Source organism: Meles meles, chromosome 21 (assembly GCF_922984935.1).
Source record: "Meles meles chromosome 21, mMelMel3.1 paternal haplotype, whole genome shotgun sequence".
Classification (NCBI taxonomy): Eukaryota; Metazoa; Chordata; class Mammalia; order Carnivora; family Mustelidae; genus Meles; species Meles meles.
Window position 1 is genome coordinate 10739251 of NC_060086.1, and position 19064 is coordinate 10758314.

Here is a 19064-nt window from a genome sequence, read left to right on the forward strand (position 1 = left end):
CCTGTCTCCTGGGATCTTAGAATCTCTGTCTTGTGATTTGAGTCAGTGGGGCTGCTTCTGACTGGGGGCTGTCCTGAGGGAACAGCCCTAGAGCAGTCTGGGAGAAGGCGTGTTTGGGTGCCCTCCGTCCTGCAAATGTAAGGCCAGATCTGTGGATGGAATTCACTGCCTGGCTGTGGCTGAGTAATTAGGGACCTGAGGAGCACGTGTTAAACAGAAAAGGCCCTCTGCACAAAACAGGAACTTAGGAAGTGACGTGCATTTATCAGAAACCAGCTGCAGACATCAAGAAGAGAAATCAATTTCCATTAAAACCCAGAAGCCATCTGGAATGTGCAGTCTGACTCCCGAGTGACAGGAAGCCACGGGGGTCTGGCCGTGCCCTTGCTGGACTGTGGGGGGGGGCCCGTGAGAAGGCCCTCGGGCTTCAGGACCAATTCTGTCGGTAGAGCAGAGGGGACCCGTGCCTGTCCGAACATGCGCTTCTCCCAAACACAGGAGACCAGCTCTGAGTCTGCTTTTTTATTATGTCATGTTGTTGAAGCAGTTTATGACCAGCACAGTGCTGTGAGAACATTTTTAACAATAAATGAAAGCATCTCTTCATAAGAAAAAGGCACATGTTCCTTCAATAGTTAAGAAAAGCTTCCCACCCCTCCCCTCCGCCTGGAGCAGTCCCCAGGGGAACCCAAACTACTACCCTAGAAACATTCAGCAAAGCGACCCTTAGCCTCCCCGACCCCCTCCCCCAGCATCTGGGATGAGGGCAAACTCTGCGTCACAGGTCATTTGATCTTGAGGTCCTTCAAGGCTGATTCCAGGCTCTGGAAGGAGACAGCAGAACAGACAGTCTGGTTTGCAGCTGTCCCACACTGCCCCCCACCCCCAGGGACCTGGCCTCTAGCCAGCCCAGCCCCAACCTGCCAGAGGACAGAGGACGTAGTCTTTGGAGTCAGGCAGACCTGGATTTGAGTCCCAGCCCTAAAGGGAGGTACCCCAGGGGGTGCCCCTCATCTCCCACCACCTTCAGTCCAAGCAGTGCCTTCCTCCTGGAGGAATCAAGGAGGAAGGGCCAGGATGGGCTAGGACTCACCTTCACATCCCAGATGCTCATGCCGCCGTCCATTCCTGTGGTGCAGAACTGGGAGCACTTGGCCTTCCCCCCGCTGAGCACCGAGATCTGGCTGCATAGAGGAGGAGAGCTTGATGGGTCCCAGCCGGAACCCTTTGCTGGACTGGGGCCCACCCACCTCCAGGAGCTCCCACCCTTCCAGGTCAGCCAACTCTGGTGAGAAGTGCTGGGCTGTGCAGGTGGGGTGTGCCCTACAGAGAGCCCGGGGAGTGGGCCACGGAGGGCTGCAGAGGATGGGGCTCCTGAGTCTGCTTGGAGGAGCGGTAGGGAAGCCCGGGCAAATGGAACCAGACGTGCAAAGGCCGGGCAGGGCACGAATCCCACATTTTGTGGGGAATGTCGAGTGACAGGCTTGTAGCAGGATGGGGGGAAGGCAAAACCAGGGGCTGGGAGGACCCAGAGGGTCGTTCCGTGGAGCCTTGAAAGCTGGGCTCGGGCGTTGGGTCCAGAAATGACACGAGAGGGGATGGCCACGGGGGTTCACTTAGCAAGTCCCCGCTGTACTTGTCCCTGTTTGGCCGTGGGTGGACTCCTGGCGCTGGCAGGACTGGGGTGTTGGGGACAGTTTCTCACGCCTCATCCTGCCTCACTGCTCAGGGAGGCAGCCGCAGGACTGGTTCAGCCCCTGCCCCATGGGCCTGGCTGCCCCAGAGAACTATGATGGTCCCCACACCACATGCCCTAAAAATGCAGAGCACGGTGCCTGCGCTGCCCTCACCTAATGCTGTTTTTGTGCCACCTAGAGGTCGCCCCACTTCCCAAGTCAAGACCCCCCCCCCCACGACGCTGCTGCGGGGAGAGTCAGGGTTGGTCCCGCTCTCACCTCACACTGTTCTTATGCAGCGAGTCCAGGCCAGCACCGGAGGCCACGCTGCCATCTGAGCTCGCCTTCTTGTCCAGGTTCTGGAAGCGCTCTCGGGCCGTCAGGCCACGCTGCGAGCTCTGCTTGGGCACGTCCAGCCGCCCGCCAAAGCTCAGCGTCCCTGTGGTGCCATCGTAGGTAAACAGCACCGGGAAGCAGTCGTGGCCCTGTGACAGGGCTGGGATGTCATGGGAGCATGGCCAAGGACGGCACAGCACCCCCATCTTGTGCACCGGGAAACAGTTTGGAGACAAGGCATGACACCAAGGGCGTCTGGACTGTGGGTCTGGTGGCAGGGCTTGGGTGGAGCTATGGGGAAGCCCAGGCCAGCCCGGAGACACAGCCGGGCCCACCCCGGGTATACGGAAAGGGACCAGGTGCTGGTGTTGGGGGGAGCATCTGGGGGCGGCCTCCTTCCCCTGGAAGCTCAGGGATGTTGTGTCCTGCCCGGCCGGTGACACCCGCTCTGGGACAATAGCCCACAGCTGCATGCTTCTGGAGGCAAAGCAGGCCGACCCCTGTGTGGGACCTGAGTATGTTTGCTGAGCGGGGAAGAGAGGTAAAGAGGGTGGGCAGGGGGAGGAGAGCGGCGCCCTTCTGGATGCACGGGACGACTGTGCCCCCGCCGCACCCGCACTGGCCCGTACACTGTAAGCAGAAACCTCAGGCTCCGCGGCATGATTCTCCGCCTCCCCCTCCTCCCTCCATGGCAACTGGGGCACATGAGGGAGACGCAGCTCCCCTGCACTGAGCAGGGTGCCCCCCTCCAACACCTGCACTGCGGTAAGCACTGCCTCCAGGGCCTTGTTACAGCAGAAGGCAGCCCGTTCTGCCCAAGGAGGAAGAGAAGGTGGGGGGAGACCAGTGGGGAGCAGGTCTAACTTGCACCGCCCCCTCTCTGCCCCCCTCCCTGCCTCACCGCTGCCACCAGACTGTTGTCTGTGATGAAGGTGAGGGCCAGCAGCGGCAGCGTTTCAGAGGCCAGAGTCGCGACGCTGAGAGAGAGAGAGAAGTCAGTCGCTCCAGCTCCTCCTGCTCTGGGCCTTGGTTGCCCTCTGACCCCAGGGTCCTGTACTCACGCCATCTTCTTGTCGGCATCTGCCAGGCACACGGTGCTATCGTGGCTGACCCAGGCCACGCGGCTGCCGCTGGCCGAAAAGCAGACGCCGTGCACCCAGCCGCAGCTACTGCTGGACTCAAACATCAGCTCCCCGAAGGGCATCTTGGAGCCCCATGGGGTGGGTGCTGGCCGTTCCTCCACCTCCTTGATGTAGGCCGAGAAGATCCTGCCAGGAGAGACCAAGAGAAGCCGTGGTGACCGAGGGGGTCCGGGAGGGGCCTGGGGAGGCCAGAGTGCCCAGCTGGGAGCTGGTGGACCCCAGAGCGGGCTTTCTGTGACCTGCATCTTCAGTCAGACGAGTGTGGGCTTCAGGGCCCTCCTGGTGCAGGTCAGTGTCTTGGCACTCCCGAGCCCTCCTCTGAGGCCGGACTATGCACACGGCCCCGGGGGTTGTCCTGGTCCCCATCATGCAGGTGCCTCCACTCCGCAGCTGGTCCCTAGAATGCCCCTCCTCCCTGCTCCACACCTTTTTTTTTTTTTTAAATATATTTTATTTATTTGACAGAGAGAAATCACAACTAGGCAGAGAGGCAGGCAGAGAGAGAGGAGGAAGCAGGCTCCCGGTGGAGCAGAGAGCCCGATGTGGGGCTCGATCCCAGGACCCTGGGATCGAGCCCGATGTGGGGCTCGATCCCAGGACCCTGGGATCATGACCTGAGCCGAAGGCAGAAGCTTTAACCCCCTGAGTCACCCAGGCGCCCCCCCCCTTTTTTTTTTAAGATTTTATTTATTTGACAGAGATCACAAGTAGAAAGGCAGGCAGGTGGGGGGGTGGGGAGTAGGCTCCCCGCTGAGCAGAGATTCCCAATGTGGGGCTCAATCCCAGGACCCTGAGATCATGACCTGAGCCAAAGGCAGAGGCCTAACCCACTGAGCCACCCAGCCACCCCTGCTCTGCACCTTAAATCAGGCCGGCCACCTTCCCCGCCACCTCTACCCAGTACACCACTTTCCCACATGCTGATGTCCTCGCTCTGTCCCAGGGCCAGCACAGGGGTACCGGGCAGATCAGCTCCCTACCCACCAGCGGAGCCTCAGTGGGACGTCACCCTCTCCTGGCCAGGGCCTCCAGAGGAGCCCATGGGGCCTGCTGCAGCCTTTCCCAGGCGGAGACCCAGGCCACCTGTCTGGAGCTGGGAGCCACAGGGCTCGGCAGGCTCACGGGTGCTATGCCCACAAGTACAAAGAGCCAGTGGCAACTGGGGACGCTGCGTTCCAGGCCCGAGATGATAAGGCAGGTTGGTCTAAGCCCAGTCATGTATGCCAGTGTGAGACAGGTCCCCACTCACTGTCCTTGAGACAGAAGACAAGGAAACTGAAGATGAGGGCCTGGGAAAGTGTCCTTGCTGACATGAAGCAGTAGCCAGGGCTGCAACCTGCCAAACTCCCCGAGGGCTGGAGACAGGACCCAGCGGCAACCCCGCCTAAACCTCACAGATGCCAGACTCTGAGGCCCCAGGTCACCCTGCTGGTGGCAGAGCGGGTCTGGAAGGCAGGGCGCGGGGCTCCCTCCACCCTGGTTCCTATGCTGGTATCGGGGAGGCCCCTGCTTACCTGCACTTGAAGTCACAGGAGCCCGCAGCCAGCAGCACGTTGTTGGGGTGCCAGTCCAGGCTGAGCACCGTGGAGCGAATGGGCTTCTTGATGTGCTTGCAAACCCACCTGGAAATACGGACAGGTAGAGGGGAGGGGGACTGGCAGTCTCAGCACCCAAGTCCTCAGTGCCCCAGGGACTCCACATTCCCAGGGACCTGCAGAACCCCCAGTTTCCCTGAAGGGAGAGGTCCCCTCCAGCTGGGAACTCTGTCCGCGGCGGCCTAATTGAAACCTCACAGCAAGCCTGGGGCAGGCTCAGTTATATGGCAGCTAACTGGCCAGGGCAGAATTCGATCTCCGGTCTCCCAGACTCCAGCTTAGCCTCTGCCCTCAGGGACCCAGAGGAAAAGATGATGTGGCCCTGGAGCGCGACAGGCTTGACATCTCAGACAAGTGACCCGAGCTCAGGGCCTTACTTCGCTCGTCTGAAAAATGGGGACAACAGAAGCCCAGTCCAGGGGGCTGTCAGGGAGTCCACGTGAGTGAGTGTGTGGGGCTTTAAGCAATGCCCACAGAAGGGGTCTGGGGTGATCTGTGCCCTTAGTAATGAGACAGAGCTGTGCAAGTGCCTGTCGCCTCAACTACAAGGTCCAGAGAGGACATGCTTCCCCAGGGTCATGTGAACAGGGCTCCTGAACCCTGTCCAGAGCTCTCCGGGACACCAGTCCCGCCACCATTAGGTCTGCAGCCCCAGGGTCCCTTCCAACCCATCCTGCCTCTGCCCAGGCACCTACCAGTCATTTTCCTGCTCAAAATAGCAGATGGAGATGACGCGGGAGCCACTACCCACAGCAAACTTGTTCTCCTGGGGGGCCCAGCGCACACAGCGAGCAGCCCGGTTGATCCGCAGGATGACGAGCGTGGGCTTCCACGTGCGGCCCTTCAGCGTCCACACGTAGGCATTGCGGTCTGTGCCACAGGTCACGATTCGGTTACTCTCAGGGGCCCAATCGATGCCTGAGAGATGGTGAGAAAACAGGCTGAAGTCATCCAGGCAGAAAGGCTCCCTGGCATCCATGTAGGAGGGGCTTAGAGGCCACAATGTGGATACAAGCTGCTCCAGGGGGTGCCACGAGAACGAATACTGAGAGTGTTAGAGCTCTCCAAAATACTACCACACAGGCTGGAAAGCCAAGAGACAGGAAATGGGTCCTTGGCAATGTTGAACTGAGGTGCTGGATCAAGCCTTTCCTGAAGCCCAGAAACCTCTTCAATTTTTCAGTAACGTGAGCCAACATGATCCCTTTGTAACTTAAGCCAGTTTGAATTAGGGTTGTGTTACTTGCAACCCAAACTATCCTACCTGACACAGTGACTGAGAGGATGACTGGCTGGACCTCCTCATCCCATCTCCTTTTTGAAGAATGATCCTAGTCAGCCTGCCTTACCTGTCACCTGCCCATTGTGCTCCTTGAGCTCATGCACCTTGACCCACTTGGCCCCGCTCTTCTCATAGATGTGCACCTCGTGGTTGTTGGGGCAGATGGCAATCTCTGCAGGAAAGAAGGGTGGGGGTAGGGAGGAGGAGGTGCACAGGTTATCCATTTCCTAAAGACCCTCTCCCAGGAACATCCTTCCCCCCCTCTGCTTTGGTGCAGGGCTCCCTGAAGCATCTTGCCACGCCTCCCCTGGGACTAGCCATCCTTCACCTGCACCCACGACCCGCAGGCACCCCCACAGCGATCTCATGGCTTCCCCTCCCGCTACTGCTCTCTGTTCCCCATCTCCAGCCCTGAGATCCTTACTGCTCTGGACAGTGCCGGGCTCTCCTGCTGCCAAGGTCTGGGCATGGATGCCTCCTTTACCTCCCCCAAAAGACCTCCCTGGCCACCTTTTCTTAGCCAGCGCCTCTGCCTCCACTGCTTTCCCTCGTCCCGTGTGTTTCTCTCCAGGCCATCTTCATTCCTCACCCCAGCCTGGGAGCCCCAGCGGCATCGGCAGCAGGGCCTGGCCCAGCATGGGGCCGCACTCTCCCCTCCACCCCCTCATGGCCCCCCTCGCCAGCTGCCCCTCTGTGTGGCCAGAACTCGTCCAACCCCTCTTACATCCTTGGGACCAGAGGTGAAGGAAGGGGACAGCCGACCCTCAGAGACCACAGTCTAGGGCGCCCAGCCGCTGTACCGCCCGCACGCACTCGGGGGGCTCCCGCTCCCCCCACGTCATCCTGTGGCAGCGGCACTCACGGGTGCGGTCCTTGTTCCAGGCATGGCAGCTGATGGGCTCCACCAGGAAGCTGTGGTACGCCATGGCTGCTCAGCTCCTGTGCCCCAGAGAGGAAGGGACCCCCAGTCAATCCCCGCCTCTGATCCCAGAACAGGCCCCAGCCAACTTTGTGGGAGGGCAGCAGGGCCAGCCTGGCCTTCCCTTGAGTGGGGTGTGCTAACCCTGTGTCAGGTCAGGTGTCCCTCATCATTTGTGCCTCAGTTTCCTCCAGGGTAGAGGGCATCTCCCTCAGAAGGATGGAGTAAGGGGCGCCTGGGTGGCTCAGTCCATTAAGCCTCTGCCTTCTGCTCAGGTCACGATCTCAGGGTGGGGATCGAGCCCGCATCGGGCTCCCTGCTCAGTGAAGGGTCTGCTTGTCCCTCTCCCTCTGCCACTCGCCAGCTCCCCTCGTGGTCTTGCTCGCAAATTTAAAAAAATTTTCTTTTAAAGGATGGAGTGAGGACGAAATGAGAGCGGTGCCCAGCACACAGCAGGCAGCCTCCCACAGCCAGAGCTCTGGTTTTCAGGAGGGAGGGCAGGAAGCTGGTCTGCAGGAGCCTGCAGGTGAGGACACGGACCGACACACAGACACCTCCCTCCCCTGCCGCTGAAATTCCCCTGAGCCTGAAGTGGGGTGGGAGACACACGAGTGGGGGAGGGGCACTTCCTCTCCCCCCTCCCCTCCCTGCCCAGCTCTGCCCACCCTGTTCCCTTTAGCAAAGTCCTACTCAACGGGAAAGACCCCAGGTGAACCTGACTTCCTCAAACCTGTGCTCTCCCCTACTTCCCCACTCAGCCTGCTGCACTGCTTGCCACCAGTGGCTGACCCTGGCCATATCGCTCACCCCTCCGAACCTCAGTGTCCATATCTGCCCCGAGGGAACAGGAATCCTGCCCCCAGAGGTGCTGAGAGGGTAAATTAAGACATTAAGCCATGCCTGGCACACAGTCGGGTGTTCACAAGACTCCCCTCCCGCGGGGTAACACCCAGCCACAGCCCACCCGTGTGCGCGTCTGTCTCCCCCACTCAGCGGCTGATCCCAGGGCCCACGGGGCTCAGGCCTTTGCACTGGCTGTTCCCCAGGCCCCCAGAGCTCCCCTGACTGTGCACCTGCCTGCCAAGCCCGCACTGCTGCCCTTCAAGTCTGTGTTCCAAGGCCACCTTCTCAGCCTACCCCGGGGCTCCCTATTCCCGGAGCGAAGCCTCCCCGCAGAGAATCACCACTGACCATCTGTCACACTGTACTCGTTCGCTGCACCTGCGGTTGCCCCCAGCTGGGACTGACGGAGCTGGATGCACACAGCTCTCACTGGTCTTGCCCACGGGGCTCTCCCCAGGGCCCAAGTGCTTGGCACGCAGTAGCTGTTCCCTAAGTACGTGATGAACACAACTGGATACTGTCACCGGTGCCCAGGAAAGGAAGTTCTTTATTAAAAAGTTAAACCATGGGGGCGTCTGGCTGGCTCAGTCAGTAGGGCATGCGACTCTTGAACTTGGGGTGGTGTGTTCAAGCCCCGTGGTGGGTGTAGAGAGGACTTCAAATCTTAAAAAAAAAAAAAAAAAAAAAAGCAACCCTCCCCCAACCACCCAACATATCCAGAATGCTCCTCCCTTACCAGCTCTAAGCAGTCCAGGCGTCTCTCTCTCTCTCTCTTTTATTCCAGGATTATTAGCACAGCACTACATTAGCTTCTGGTGTACAACCTAGTGACTCAATTCTGCACAGTACTCCGCGCTCACCAAGACGAGTGTGCCCTTAGTCGCCTTCACCTATTTCACCCATCCCCCCCGCCCCGAAGTGTTCTTGACTTTAGTGCTCAGATGCCACAGCCGCAGAGGACAGACGGAGAGGCTGAGGTTCAGCGAGGGGGAAACTACCCACCCTCACACCTGGCAGGTGTCACCAGGAACCGGTTGGCAGGTTTGCAGCTCATGGACTAGGCTAAACGATGGCTTCTCCCCAGCCCTGGGCTTGAGCCCCGAACACCCCAGGAAACTTACTGGGCACCTCCCCGGCCCCTCAGGAGCACGGCCACCTGTTTACATGAGGCCCTGCTGGAAGGCACAGCGTGGCTTTGGGGCCCAGCCCCAAGAGAGGGACTGGCCGCATGTAGCCCACTGTCCCCCATGAAATCCTGGGCTCAGGGACCAGCCTGCCCCACAAATCCTGCTGGGCCTGGCTTCCTGACCCCCAGCTCACCGTCTTGCGGGCCCTCCTCCTCCTGCCCACCCCAGGTCCCAAACCTGTTTTCATTTATAGCAGGAAGCTCTGGAAGGTTCCTGGGGCAGCCCAGGGCTCAGGGGTACAAAGACACATGTGCAGGTACAGGACAGGGACGTGCCTGGAGCAGGGCACCAAGGGGGTCCTTGATCAGTACTGCTGAGGCAGAGAAGGCGGACCCAGCTGCAGCCCAGGCTCAGGCCACACACGCTCACGCGTGTTCAGCCTCACACACGTGCACAAGCATACTGCTCCGTGCTACCATGTGCTCGTGCACACACACGCCCACTGCTCTCACGAGCTCAGCCTTGCACACACCCACACAAGCACACTGCTCCCACATGTTCCCACGTGTCGTCTTGCACGCGCATACAACCACACTGCCCCCGCATTCTCTGTGTTCAGCCTTGCACACCAGCACACTGCGCCTGCGTGCTCCCATGTGTCCAGCCTTGCACGCGCAAACACAAGCACACGGCTCTCCCCACAGCCGCTTCCCCAGCCTCTCCTTATAAGTCCTCTCCGTGTAAGACAAAGGCCCCTGGAAGTGGCACTTTGGATCCCTCAGCTCAGGTCAGCAGGCCTAATGGGGACTTCCCCCCGCACTTCCGGTACCACTGGCCAGCGCAGCACAGGCATCCAGCCTGGCTGGGGCACTTCGTCACCATCACACTCCACAGACGACAAGACGAAGAAGAGGGAGGACCAGGGCTATCCGTGCTAATCTGCCCACCCCCATTTTCCACGGTCGCGGTGGGGCAGAGAGAAGGCCTGAGGCCCACTTCCACACCCTGGCCAGGCTCCTGCCGGTGCTGTGAAGGCCAACCACCCCCCACCCCTTCAGCCCCACTGGCCCAGAGGGAAGAAGCCCCGTGGCTACACCCCTGAGGGTCTCTGGGCCCGCAGCTTATCTGCAGAATTCAACTTCCCAGCTCCATCGGGCCCAGACTGTGTGGCCGGGTGTCTCTGCTTCTTGTTGGCTCTTGGGCAAGAGCATCTATCTAGACCTGGGGGCCAGGCTCTAAAAAGTCTGTCTAGTGTGATGTTCTAGAGTTCTAGGCTATGAGGATGGAGAGGTTGGGTCTGCTGAAGACAGCAGCCTCCATACTAGTAACACAGGCAAGAGGACTTGGGGAACCTGGACCATTGTTCCCTGGGACCCAAAGGTCCTCAAGTGGGAGAGGAAGGGACTGATAAAGACAGCCACAGGCACAGTGGGACAGGCAGGGTGGTGGGGGGAGGCTCAGACCACATTTATCAGCCAATCACACTTTAGCATGAATTCAGACAGAAATACTCACAGTACGCTGCATTAACTAGCACCTTAAAGGGACTTGGGGGTATTTACAGCGGAAGGGGGTGGGAGAGAAGCGGTGCATCTTCCCCTTTTCAAAACTTTTTCATAATTTCTGCAAAGCAGCTAAGACAGCAGGGCCTCGGCAATGACTCCCAACCCCCAAGTCGGCAATGACTCCCAACCCCCAAGTCAGCAATGAGGAAGTGGTAACCCAGAGAGGGGAGTAGCTTCTCTGGCCACTGTTGCCTCAGGGCTACATCCTCCTAAAGGAGAATCACTGGATTGTTCCCGGGCAGGGCGGTCAGAAGCAGTGAGGCAGCCTTCACACTGAGCCACCCTCCCGCACAACCCTGACTTCATCGCTCCCAGGAAACTTCCCTGGGTGGGGGAGGGGGCTAGCACCCACGGCCAGCCAGTCCCCGATAGAATATGCAATTAGAGTTGCCTTGCCCAAGTGTGTTGGGGGAGACAAAGGCAGGCTGAAGTCGTGGCCTCCGAACCACACCCCCAACCCCCCCGCCCCCCCCCCCCCCGCCCCCGTGCCACTTTACCACCGCAGGACTGTGAGCCAGCACCATGGGCCCCTTGGACTTCTGGGGACAAAGGGAGGAAGGCGCTCTGGGAACAGTGCTGGGACTAGGAATCCATGTGCTGGGATCTGTCCCTCATTACCCCAGAAACAGAGGTTGGGGGAGTGTGAGCCAAATGCTGAGTCTCCCCGGCCTGCCTCCCCTCTGCCAGCCTCAAGCCAGGATCTCCGTGTTCCCGGTGGCCCTTCCCTGGCATCCTTCCAGCTCACAGTGAAGCTCAGTATGAATGGGCGGGACATCACCCAGTGCTGGAGCAGATAGGGAAGAGGCCTGCAGTCTGGGAGGGGGTTTGGGTCTCCAAAGTAGGGTGTGGGTTTCCCTGCGGGGGTGTGCCAGCGACTAGGCACTGGGATAGGGAGGTAAGCTCCCTAGGGGTAGGGTATGTGCTCTGTCCACCCATGTATCCCTAGCACCAACCAGAGTGCCCGGCACACAAAACAGGTGCTCAATAATATTTCTTAAATGTGGCTGAATGAATCCCATCCTTTCCTTTAGGGAATGGGCTATAAGAAATATGCTTGATTATCTCAGTGGCATATGTATGCGATTTGTAAATATTTATTGGGGAGTATGTGCTCAGTTTTGTTTTGTTTTGTTTTTCCTTCTGCCTGATTAGGGTCAATGATTAGCAAAGCTTGGAAACCTGAACTCTAGAAGGTCGTCTCTGAGCATTTAGGAAGAACTCAGCTCCCCTTCAAAACAGAGCAAGCCAGGAAAAGCCTGGTTTAGCGCTCCTTCCTTACAGTGCTGGGGTCAAATTCTGCCTCTTTCCATACTGGCTGGATGCCTCAGCCAATATTTCCTTCACGTCTGGATCAGGAAAGGTTGGGGGTGAACAAGGTACAAGCTGTAAGGTTAAGGTTCCTCATTGCTTTCAGAGAAGCTTGGCCAGGCTTCTCCAAAGACAGAGGTTTGGCTGTATCTGAGGCTAAGCCAGGCAGGAGCAGTCTGGAGCAGGATCTTGGCCCTACAGGCACTCAGGGAAGCCCCACCCAGCTCAGGCGCTCCAGGGAGCTGCCAGCAAGCCATTTTTGCACACGTGCTAAGCAGTTACTCAACTTCCTGTGTATATGGAGTAGCCCTTGCCACCCCACATAGACCAGCTAATACCTCCTCCCCAGGTCTGCTCCTGAAGTCTTACAAACGAGGCAAAAATCAAGTCAAGAAATATAAATGAAAACAATCCTAGAAAGGCACCATAAAACTTATTAATAAAACAATCCAAACAAAACAAAATCCAAAAACACATAAAACGCAATGTTGGCAGAGTTGTGGAGAAACTCATTTGTTACTAATTTGTTCAGCCTTTCTGAAGAGCAATACAATAACAATTCAACAACTGGGTCGGAACAAACAGAATGACATGAACAGGAACTTAAAAATTAACACTCCTTGGTGGCATAAATTCATTTTGGTACTAAGAAAATAACCACTGACATTTTTTTTTTTTAAAGCAAACATGTTCATAATAACCCCCTTTAGAATGATGGAAGGGTGGAAAAATCCAGATGACTACAAATATGGCAAGAGTAAACTGTGACACTACCATGTTGGGATACTGTTTAACTATCCAACAGGAGGTAGTGGATTACACACAGACACACACAAACTACCTTTACCGGCATCTTTACATGCCCAGTGTTTTTAGCCAAGGCTTGGACATACATTCTCTTTTACCCCTGAAAGCAAGACTAAGTTAAGTAGTTTTGTGTGTGTTTGTTTTAACCTTCATTTTGTACAGAAGGAAACAGACAAAAAGCCAAGATTTGCTCCAAGCCACACAGCTCCCACATGGCCCAGTTTGGGATTCTGACCCCAAATCTCAGAGGTTAACATCATCCAGACACTTTGATAAATGTGGATGGTAGTGGCAACAGTTAAGAGCACACATCTGTACCCTGTGCCAGGCAGGTTGCCAAGCGCCTTCCACACATTATTCCATATAAGCCTAAGGACGCCCCATTTTACAGATAAGATAGGTTGAGGCCCAAGGAAGTTAGATGGCTTGCTAAGGTCATGGGCCAGTGAGGAAGCTAGCACTCTTACCCCGGTCCCAGAGGCCCTTAACCACTGGGCGGCACTGCCTGCCAGGCGTGGGGAGTCCGGAGAGAGCCTGGAAGAACCCCGGGAGCGCCTCCGGCTCGGTCCCTGCGCTAGGCTGGTTCCGGGGCTTCCCGCTAGTCTTTTCAGGGTTACTGTCACCGCCCTGGGCGGGCCCTGCTGCTTTCCCCGCGGGCCAAGGAGGGGCCGCTCCGCTCAAGCGTTCGGGAACCCCTCCGGGTGAGGACCGCGAACCCGGGCCCCAGGGGCGGGGGTGCGGGGTGGGCTGGGGGCCGGGGAGGTGGCGCGGGGGAGGGGGGAGGGAGGGGCAAGGTGGGCGGGGGCGCCAGCTCATTTCCCGGCCCGAGCAACCCGGAAGGCTGGAGGATGGAGGGGAAGTGACTGGGCGTGGGGCCCTCGCGGCCCGAAATACCGGGGGACAGACAGCGGGTTAGGGGCAGGGGCAGGGAGGAAAAGGCCGAGGCGGCACCACGGGGGCCGGGGCCGCCCCGAGGGCGCGGGGGGCAGGGAGCCCTGCATTTCCCTCGCCTGGAGGGGGCCCCCACCCCGGAACCGGCCCGCCATCCCGTGGTCCCCTCACCTCCAGGCGGACCCACACACCTGGCAAGCCCCCAGCCCTGTGCCCCTTCGCCCGGGCACCCCCTCCCCGCGCCCTCACGTCTGCGGACGCCCGGCACCTTCCTCACCTGCATGCAACTCCCCGCCCCCTCCCCCGGGGGCGTCCCTTCCCCTCCGGGGGTCCCCAACCCCCTCACCTCCCGGCGCCCCGGCCGCGGACTCTGGGCAGTCGACGCGCCGAACCGGCTCTGGGCCCCGCGCCGCGCCGCAGCCACTTCCTCGTGGGCGGGGGGCGGGGCCTCCCAGCCTCAGCCCCGCGGGGACGGGGGCGGCGACCAGGGTGGCGGCCGCCGGATCCCAGGCCCCGCCCACCCATCCGGGGTGGGGGCTGCGCGGCGCCCAGACGCCCAGAAACCATCCGCGACCGCCCCTCGCAACTTAACGGGTGGGGAAACTGAGGCTCAGGGAGGCGCACAGCCAGAGCGGCAGCTGGGCGGAGTGCACACGTGCCCACCGCGGAGAGAGCGCCCTCTCCATCCTTCCTCGGGGCGCTGATACCCACAGGGCGCAAAAAGTGCGGGCCCGGAGCCCGCGGCGGGGCCGCCGCAACCCCCAGGGCCCCCCGCCCGCACTGCAAAATGCGCCGGGGGCAGGGCTGCCCGCGGGCCTCCGGCGGCGACTCTGGCCGGCCCCGCGCCCTCTCTCAGGGAGGGCTCCTTGCCCTCTGCTTCCGCGGCCGGCCGCTTCCCGCCTGTAAGTTGCCGGCTGGCGTTGCAACCACGTGGATTTGGGAGTCTTCCCGTCCTTAGCCTCTGCCTCATCAGCGGAGACGTGGCCAGGCGCGGGGAGGTGGGGGAGACCCTGGTGAAGATCCTGTGGTGCCTTCCCAGCCGGTCAGGCTCCTCCCCGGGAGTCCCCTCGCCCAGGTGCGCTGCGGGTCTTCCCGGACTCAGGGGGTCTGGGGCCAGGCTCCCACCCTGCCAGGTCTCGGCGCCGTGACACATGTTCTTCCTGCCCGGAACCCTTTTCCCACCCTGTCCCCTCCTGGCCAACTCCGGTTTCTAACGCAGGACGTGTCTTTTAGCTCTTTGCCCACAACCCCTGCCCCGCTGGAGGTGTCCGCGGGACTCCCAGCCCCGACCTGCGCTCGCGTCCTAGCGCCGGTCACACTGAATTCGGCCTCTGCGGGGGCGGTGGGGCGGAGGACACGTGTCCGCACACGGGAGCTCTTCCACGATCGAGTGTCCGGGGAGAAGCCTCAGCTACGGTTTGCGGGACTACAGCCTTCCCGGCTCGAGGAAACACTGCGGGGCTGTCACCAGCCCTCCCATCTCGCGGTGCAGAGAAGCGCAGAGAAATGACCCGCACCCGAGCCGACGTCTGACTGGGGAGCTCCAGCCCAACCTGCTTCTGCCAATGAGCCAAGGATGCTACTTCTTCGGGTGGCTTGTGACTTTGCTAAAAGCATCCGGACAAATCCGAACACCTGAGGATTGCCTCCCTCCCCGTCAAAACCGAGCGTCTAAACTGTTGGTATTTGCTTGGCTGCGCACCTGCATTCAGGAAGGAGGCTCCCCGCGCACCTGTTGCGGGAGTGCAGGTGTGAGAGAAATGAGCTTCAGGCAAAGCACTGTTGCAGCGCTCCATCTCTGACCCTGGTAGCGAGGCTGACTCGTGAGAAGCACCGCCAGCCCCTCTCGCGGGCCTGGTGAGGGAAGACCGCCTCACACCGGGAAGCCCTGGCAGGTGTCCTGAGGGGACACAAAGTTCCCCAAGCCTGAAGTGAAGCGACTGCTTGAGTGAGCTGAACCCAGGGTGGAAGGATTTCACTCCGGGTTCTGGAACAACTCAAAGAGCTCGTTTCTTCCTGGAAACTGCTCCCAGCCCGGGCCCTGGGGTGAAGATGCTGCCCTCCCCCTTCTCAGGTTTCCAAGGAAGGCGGAGACACCCCCGGAGGAGGGCAGTCCTTGGGGGCTGGCGCGATATCCTCAGGTCCTCGAGGTTCTTTCTGGCTTTCGGTTCCTACCTCCTGGCTGCACTGGCCTTGCTGCCTCCTGGTCACAAGAGGGCAGCCACGCTCCAGACATCTGGACTCTGGACGCGGTGGGCGGGCCCCTGCAGTGGGGAGACCAGGGAGGAAAACCTTTCCTGAAACACCCAGTCTGATCCCCTTTTGTTTCAGCTTGTGCCTACCCCCACAAGGGGGCCATGGTTCTCTGTCGCTGAGACCAAGGCATTGCCACCTGATCCCCGTGAGGAGGAAGAGGAGAAACTCCTGTGTCTCCTCTCCCAGGCCACACCTGCTTGTGTGGTGGACAAAGACCAGGAGGCCCAGAGCACGCTTAGCATCTCCTATCCTGGTGCCCCTGTTGCACACCCCCTTCCAAGCCACAGGGTTTTGTATCCGTCTGATCGGACACTACAACAACCCCCACCCCCCAAGGTATAGTTGGAAGGGTCCCCACCTGTCATGTTCAGTGACCTCACCCTGTCCGAGCCTGGGGTGGACTCACCTGGGCTTGCTCACCAGGCGTCTCCGCTCCCTGCCCTTGCCCAGCAGGGGGCGTGCTTAGCGGTTACCACTGGGGCTCTCTCCACCTTGGGTGGGGCTCGAACTCAGCAATCCCAAGATCAAGAGTCACTTGCTCCACGGACTCAGCCAGCCAGCCCCCCTTCTAACCCCGACTTTCTTCTGTCATCTTTAAAAGGGGGCAGTGACAGTTCCGACCCTGTAGGGTTGTTGGGAGTCGTTAACACCTATCAGTTGCGAACCTCGGTGCCTGGTCCAGGAGCTATTCTCAGGTGGTGCATCAAAGGTGTGGCTACAGCACCCTTCTGGGCAGCCTCCCCCCTGCCCCCCGGTGAATGGCAGAAAGGTGGTGGCTATCCCACTTTTTTTTTTTTTTCACAGAGGGAGAGCACAAGCAGGGGGAGCGGCACGGAGGGAGAGAACCGGAATCTCCCCCCCCCGATGCAGGACTTGACCCCAGGTCCCTGGGATCATGACCTGAGCCGAAAGCAGACGCTTAACCGACTGAGCCACCCAGGCGCCCCTTTCCAACTTTTTCTGATTACAACCCACAGTGACGGATACCATGAGCCCAGACACACCCCCACATATATCCGAAACCAAGGTATCGTGGCGCACTCACTGCCACGTCAAATGTTCTTGTTTTTCAAACGCCACTCATGACCTGCTAAATTGATTTTTACAACCATGAATGGGCTCGACCCTCAATTTGAAAAACCGTTCTAGACCCCACTTCCTTCCTTTTTCTGAATCGATCCCGGATGTAGTAGCTTCCTATTGCTGCTTTAGCAGCTTGTCACAAACAGGGCGGCTGCAAACAACACAAAGGTAATCGCTTACGTTTCTGGAGGTCAAAGTCTCTGGGCTCGGTGGCCAGTGTGGCGTTCCTGCTGGAGGCTCCAGGGGAGAGCTTGTTCCCTTGTCTTTCTTGGTGGCCAGAGGCCGCCGGCCTCCTTTGGCCCCATGGCCGCATCTCGGACTCACCTGCCTGTCTCCCTCATAAAGCTCCCTGGGACGGCAGCGGGCCCACGTGGATAATCCAGAATCCTCTTCATCTTTCACTTAATTACATCTTAAATTATACATGTATAAATAAATAACCTTATAATCCAGGTAACTGATCTACATGGGACCTGAGTCCACACGGGTCAGCTCACGGCTCGGGCACACTGCAGGCACCGAGGGAAACCCTGGCCCCCTACACCATTGCCTCCAGAGTTGGGGCACACGTGGGAGCTGTAAACCACTCGAGTGATGGCCATTGAGCCAAACTGAAGAGTCGCCGAAGCAATCAATGTGGATTCAGAGGCTGAACTCAGCCTTTCTTTCTCAGAATATTCGGGAAAGAACTATTGGATTTGGGGGGGGGGGGTTAGCAAGATCCTTTATACACTGCTTGCCACTCTGCCGCACTGTTATTAAGGGTCTCCGGGGCCTATGAAAGGGCCAGTACCAAGCCTGAAAGTGAATTTAGACTTTACAGATTAACTGAAATTACTCATCCTGTTTGTTTGTTTAAGATTTTATTTGAGAGGGGCGCCTGGGTGGCTCAGTGGCTAAAGCCTCTGCCTTCGGCTCAGGTCATGATCCCAGGGTCCTGGGATCGAGCCCCACATCGGACTCTGCTCCGTGGGGAGCCTGCTTCCTCCTCTCTCTCTGCCTGCCTCTCTGCCTAGTTGTGATTTCTCTCTGCCAAATAAATAAAAAATATTTACAAAAAAAAAAAAAGATTTTATTTGAGAAAGGGCAAGAGAGAGAGAAAGAAAGCACAGGCTGCGGGGGGGGGGGGGGGGGGAGGGTCGGGGTCGGGGGAGAGGGAGAAACAGACTCCCTGCTGGGAAGCCCAATTCCGCTCAATCCCAGGACCCTGGGATGATGACCTGAGCTGAAGGCAGGCGCTTAACCCACTGAGCCACCCAGGAGCCTCTACTGATCTCGTTTCTACTGCTATGTTACAGCTGACGATATGGAGGCTCAGCCATGTTACCTAGATTGCTCAAGGTCACACAGCTTGGCAGAACTATAACCTGACGTCAAAGCCCAAAGCCTTGAATCAAAGGGCTTTGGAAGTCACCCAGAGCGCCCCCCCCCCCCCAAGATCGGTAGTTATTGTGGCCCCGGGCTCGGAAGCACCGTGGGTTTCCAGGTGGATGGGTGAGAAATGACCGAAGTTAAAAGAAAAAAAAGACAACTCTGGCTAAGTCCTTGGAGGCAAAGTTGGAAACTTTTCTTTGTTGCCCTTGTTTCTTTCATGGAATACAGCGTTTCTCTAAAAACCTTTGGGCTTCCTGGCCAAACCATGTGACTTAATGAAACAAAAAAGAAATTTTGAGCTAATTCCTGTTCAGGGCTTACTTTCGTCTCTCGGTGAGTACAGCCTCGCAGATGCACGGGGGCAAACACACATACACAAAGGAGTTCCTGTCATCGGGGTCCCGAGAGGAGGCTCCTGCAAACAGCGGAGGGGAGGCAGGCCCACCAGGCCAGCCCTCGGCTGCTGAGATTCTCTCCTGGAGGAAAGTAACGCTCCCCGTGAGACACCAGAAGGCTAAATTCACTCTTGAGAATACATCAGGATGTCCTCTGAGAAGCACCATTACCCGTGTCCTAAAACCAGGGCAGTCTTCGAATCACAGTGAGGCAAGAGGCAAGGGAGGCTCGGGAGGCAAGTTGATCAAGTCAAGTCATTTTGGGTTTAGGTCTTAACCTACAGTCAGCAGGTCATAAAAAGTCACAAGATCCCTGTCCCTCTAGCGGTAAGAGTCACAGAGTCTGGACACTCTCGCCATTGCCCCCTGTGGGTAATTCTGTGACCCTAGGCAATGGGAAAACCGCCTGATGGAAATGATAAACCCAAAGTTAAAGAGTGAGCCCCTCCCTGTACAAGTAAATAA

General features: G+C 58.6%; 1 protein-coding gene across 1 annotated transcript; it reads right to left on the bottom strand.

Annotated features, from left to right (window-relative positions):
- Positions 1-507: 507 nt before the first annotated feature.
- Positions 508-13963, bottom strand: ARPC1B (actin related protein 2/3 complex subunit 1B). The gene is made up of 10 exons (XM_045993230.1): positions 13838-13963; positions 6894-6970; positions 6099-6203; positions 5445-5667; positions 4669-4776; positions 3074-3280; positions 2914-2989; positions 1956-2161; positions 1094-1184; positions 508-824 (listed from the first exon to the last, which is right to left on the bottom strand). Exons 2-10 carry the CDS (start codon positions 6955-6957, stop codon positions 786-788), a joined length of 1119 nt encoding a protein of 372 aa, XP_045849186.1. The 5' UTR covers positions 6958-6970; positions 13838-13963; the 3' UTR covers positions 508-785.
- Positions 13964-19064: the final 5101 nt, after the last annotated feature.